The sequence below is a fragment of the Brienomyrus brachyistius genome, unplaced genomic scaffold (assembly GCF_023856365.1).
Source record: "Brienomyrus brachyistius isolate T26 unplaced genomic scaffold, BBRACH_0.4 scaffold42, whole genome shotgun sequence".
In the NCBI taxonomy this organism is placed as follows: domain Eukaryota; kingdom Metazoa; phylum Chordata; class Actinopteri; order Osteoglossiformes; family Mormyridae; genus Brienomyrus; species Brienomyrus brachyistius.
The window spans coordinates 1,401,632-1,406,257 of NW_026042317.1; the positions used below are offsets into that span (position 1 = coordinate 1,401,632).

The 4,626-nt window shown below is 40.3% G+C and overlaps 1 protein-coding gene across 3 annotated transcripts; it reads right to left on the minus strand.

Moving 5' to 3' along the window:
• Positions 1-606: 606 nt before the first annotated feature.
• Positions 607-3,677, minus strand: LOC125722776 (uncharacterized). 3 transcript variants are annotated; one of them, XR_007386576.1, is made up of 3 exons: positions 3,547-3,677; positions 1,137-2,267; positions 607-788 (listed from the first exon to the last, which is right to left on the minus strand). XR_007386576.1 is itself a non-coding variant. In XM_048998978.1 (2 exons), exons 1-2 carry the CDS (start codon positions 3,656-3,658, stop codon positions 1,522-1,524), a joined length of 858 nt encoding a protein of 285 aa, XP_048854935.1. In that variant the 5' UTR covers positions 3,659-3,677; the 3' UTR covers positions 607-1,521. The 3 variants fall into 3 exon arrangements, 1 of the variants encoding a protein (XP_048854935.1); XR_007386575.1 differs by having other exon boundaries at positions 607-902; positions 1,020-2,267; XM_048998978.1 differs by having other exon boundaries at positions 607-2,267.
• Between the last annotated feature and the right edge of the window lie 949 nt (positions 3,678-4,626).

Consider the following 4,626-nt stretch of genomic DNA (forward strand, 5'->3'; position numbering starts at 1 on the left):
TGGGGTTTCCTCCGGGTACGCCGGTTTCCCCCCACAGTCCAAAAACATGCTGAGGCTAATTGGAGTTGCTAAAAAATTGCCTGTAGGTGTGAATGGTGTGTGAGTGTGCCCTGCGATGGGCTGGCCCCCCCATCCTGGGTTGTTCCCTGCCTTGTGCCCATTGCTTCCGGGATAGGCTCCGGACCCCCCGCGACCCAGTAGGATTAGCGGTTTGGAAAATGGATGGATAGATGTATGATAGAATGATTAAGCTGTAGCACATTTCAAATAATATTTCATTTGTAACACATTTGTTCTCCAAACTTCTACATTTTTAACCTTTGGCCACAAGATCATCTTCTTCCTGCCAGTATCTTTTCTTTTCCTTTGATCCTCGGTTGTTGGAATCTGCTCTGCTGCTTGGAAGTTCCCTGGGGAGTTAGTGTTGGGGGGTTCTGGTGGAATGTGACCATCGGCAGCCATGGGCTGGATAGCGCTGTGGTGCTCAGCCTGGCTCTGTGCCCTTCTAGGGGCTCTGTGTCCTTTGTTAGCACAAACATTTTGCACACCTGACATTACCATGCATACAGTATTTCTCGTATTTTTCAAAATACAAAAACACTGATCTGTAGAAAAAAACATTTTATTTCATGAACTAAGTCAAATATGAATCATAAAACACAATTAAAATACTTTTTTTGAATACATGCCTCAGAAATTGCACATCCCTGATTGTGCGTTACCTTCATGCTGCCTTGAAATTTTTGATTTCTTCACTGTAGCCCTATGTTATACAATCTTATCTTAACCTTCTGAATTAATCCTATTTTTATTTCTTAAATATTCCCTCCACCACCCCCCTCTAAGGAGGACTGCTTTATTTACAATTAATCTAATCCTATGTTATACAATCTTATCTTAACCTTATCTTAATTAATCCTATTTTTATTTCTTAAATATTCCCTCCACCACCCCCCCTCTAAGGAGGACTGCTTTATTTATAATTAATCTAATCCTATGTTATACAATCTTATCTTTACCTTATGTTAACTGATCCTATTTTTATTTCTTAAATATTCCCTCCACCACCCCCCCTCTGAGGAGGACTGCTTTATTTATAATTAATCTAATCCTATGTTATACAATCTTATCTTAACCTTATGTTAACTAACCCTATTTTTATTTTTTAAATATTCCCTCCACCACCCCCCCTCTAAGGAGGACTGCTTTATTTATAATTAATCTAATCCTATGTTATACAATCTTAAGCTTACCGTAACCTATCCTATCTTAATTTTATTCTATGTTATCTTATATAATCTTATCCTAAACTTATGGTAATTTATCATGTCTGTAAAACATAAAATGGCATACAAGTTAAGACTATCTTAACTTGTCCTATCTTATTATATACAATCTTAACCTTATCCTATCTTAATCTTATCCTATAGTACCTTATGCTATAGAACTACATGGTAACATATCCTAATTTTATCTTATCCTAAGTATGTATGACAACTCTCGTGTAATTATGTGCTGAATCTACAGGGAAATGTAGCTATGTGCATCTGACTGATAGCCCATCTCCACACCCATCTCCTGAGCCCTGGGCATGGTACTTAGCTGCTCCAGTGCATCAATAGGAAAGATGAACTCATCTTCATCAATCCTACGCCTCTTGGTTGAATGAGTACCCTCATTATCCTCATTCTTCCCCTGTTTCGCTAAGTTAATTTCATTTAAATGTCTGTTCCAAAACTCCTGACACCAGTACTCAGTAAAGCACTTGGCGTCATAGGTCATTTTAGAGTACTTTGTTACATAATAGTTATACAACCAATAGAATTTCTCCAGGTGAGATGAGGCGGCTACAGCCTGTGCTGGAGCCTGAAGCAGAGGGGTCAGATGAACCATGCCTGGAGCTGAAAATGGATGTGGAGCTGGGCTTACAGGTGTGACTAAGTGTGGCAATAAAACAGAGGAGCCCATAAAAAGAAATGGGGATGAAACAAAAGAGGAGGGGGCTGAAGACGGAAATAAAAATGAAGAGGAGGAGAAGGTTGATGAGCTGGGCTTAGGCTCTAACCCCTTCTGTTGGTCATACCTCCTTCTTCGCCCTGACCGGCCTCCCGCCGTATTTCTACGGCGGCCTGTGCCCTGCTGACCCCTGCTGGTTGCCACCGGGATGGCAGCAGATCCAGGAGAGGCAGACGTGGTCAGGGAGCTGGCTGCCGGCGGCCTGGTGCGGCACTTCTTCCGACGGCCAGCATCACTGGAACTGGTTTGTCCTTTGGGATTATAAAGACAGGGGACAGCATATTTAATTTAAATGAAACATTATGTCACTGTACAACAACACTACATCACAACCATCACAGATATCACACTTGGCAGTCGGTATTGCACACTAAGAAAAATTCTGCAGTCTTTATTGGATACAGGAAACACACGCTTGGGAAACTTATGCGCTGGTCTTGACTTGGGCCGTCTGCGTTTCAGCAGGGGAACCTGACCTATAAAAACAAGCCAGTTTGTGCACAGATTCCCTGATACGCAGAACAACAGCGAAAAACAACACTGGAAAGGTTCATGTGCATCAAATATAGCAGCCCACTCAATCCAAATGCTGGCATCAACAACTGACTATTAAGTCAAATCCTTTACATATCTTACACTTTCCATAAGTTGCATTATTTATTCACTCTCAAGGTACCAAACTAAGATTTATGCTTTTTCTGATTACTACCGCGTTTCCCCGCAAATAAGCCCTAACATGATTTTTCAAGAAGCCCGTAATATAAGCCCTAGTTATTGTCCCATGGATTGTACGGTAACTAGAATGAGATGCGGTTATACTACGAGAAGGCTACATGGACAAGAGGCGCTCATTTAAGGACAGAGTTATTGCTAAACATGAGAGATTGGGGACACTGGTTCTACAGGAAATTGAGTTGCGAGATATTCAGGACGGAATTTGGAACTTGGAGATTTACGATGATGTTCCAGAAGAACATGACATGACGACTATATTTGAATAAACATATGCAGTATACAGCAGAATTTTGTTCATGAATAAATTCACCGTCAAATTGTTTACATGGAAAGATACTGTTAGAAGATGACATGATGTCTGTGTTTGAATAAATATGGATTCTTTTTCATGAATACCGGTAAATATACTGTAGCATGTTATACTTGGGAAAATACTACCTTAATATAAGCCGTAACGCGTCATTTGGAGCAAAAATGAATATAAGACCCTGTCTTATTTTCGGGGAAACACCGTATATTAGGACATATTCAGCTGTTACTTTACCACTTCATGATGATTTTCTCTGATGTTTAAACACAGCACAGGCACAGATTTTACTGATTTCATTATATAATGCAGTAGACATGCAAAAAGACTCCCGTATATTAAAGCTAAAGGTGAACTACTTTATTATTTAGACATGTACTTCTAAAACAAGATAACAGAACAGAAGATTCAAGAAGAATAGTCAAGCATATTCTGACTTTAACTCTTTAAGTGCTGAGTTAGTCTGGGCATCATTTTGCCATCCTTACCTCGGCCAACTGGACCGGGGATGTATTCCGGGGCGATCCGCACACTGACTGCACCTTTCGGCAGCAGCCAGTCAATCCTCTGGAGATTCACGGTGGTTTTCACGATGGACATCTTTCGCGTCTTCTCTCTTGCTGATAAACTGCAAGTCTGAGCTGCTTTAAATGTTCAAATGAAAACTCTAAACGGAAAAGAATTGTTATGATTCGGTTGCTAAGCTACGGTGGCCGATTGGTGTCAGCGCGCTGCAAAGTCTTCAAACGCTTTAATCAAATAACAAAACATACGATCTACATTTACAAAAGCGCAGAAACGTAGAAGTACCACAAAATTTTAAGACAAGTTTAAAAACATATAAGCGCTGAAAATCCGCTCACAACACAGTTGTGAAGTTTCTGGGTGACAAAGAAACAAGACGGACCAATTATGGTTTAACTGTATATCGAATGTTTACGAAATGTCGATATCTTATCAAAACAGGATATAGAATGAAACACTACATTATATCAATCAATCATTCGGTCGCCATTAAAAATATAGAATAATATTCCTTCCTTGTTATAAGTAACACGAGAGCTGCGGTCTTGAAGTTGCACAGGCTCCCAGAATTCATAGCGATAATTACGCGACCCATTCAATTAGTGGGTTTTTTGATAATTGGGAATGGGGAGGAGCCATTGGGTGCGTTCGACTTCACTTAGGTCTGACTGCAGCTGACGTGAGGGGGAGCGCCATCTGCCGGCGGCTGCAGGAGTGTAATATAATAATATAAACTGTAATATAAACTTGTAATATAAACTGACAGCAGCCAGCCAACTAGACAACTTCTACTCCTCGTAGTGCGAGACCTGACTGAGATGGCCGCACTGCCAGAAGGATGTAGATACATCTATACAAATATCACCTGCATGCACATTACTTCTTCTACAATAACCAACTCCTGATCCAAACTGCTAGCAGTGAAAAGATAGCTGCCAGGAAAAAGATCAAATACATTTATTTCAAGGATTCAAAGTTTTTATTGTCATGCACAGAATACAATGCAATTCTTACTTGAATGTCTTCTTCACAGACTAGACGAT

What these genes read in the sequence shown, in the direction of transcription:
- LOC125722776 (XM_048998978.1), bottom strand. Translation starts at nt 3,658, where the DNA reads ATGTCCATCGTGAAAACCACCGTGAATCTCCAGAGGATTGACTGGCTG. An exon ending in CCCCGGTCCAGTTGGCCGAG is followed by an intron (nt 2,268 to 3,546) that starts GTAAGGATGGCA and finishes ATAATCCCAAAG; the next exon opens with GACAAACCAGTTCCAGTGAT.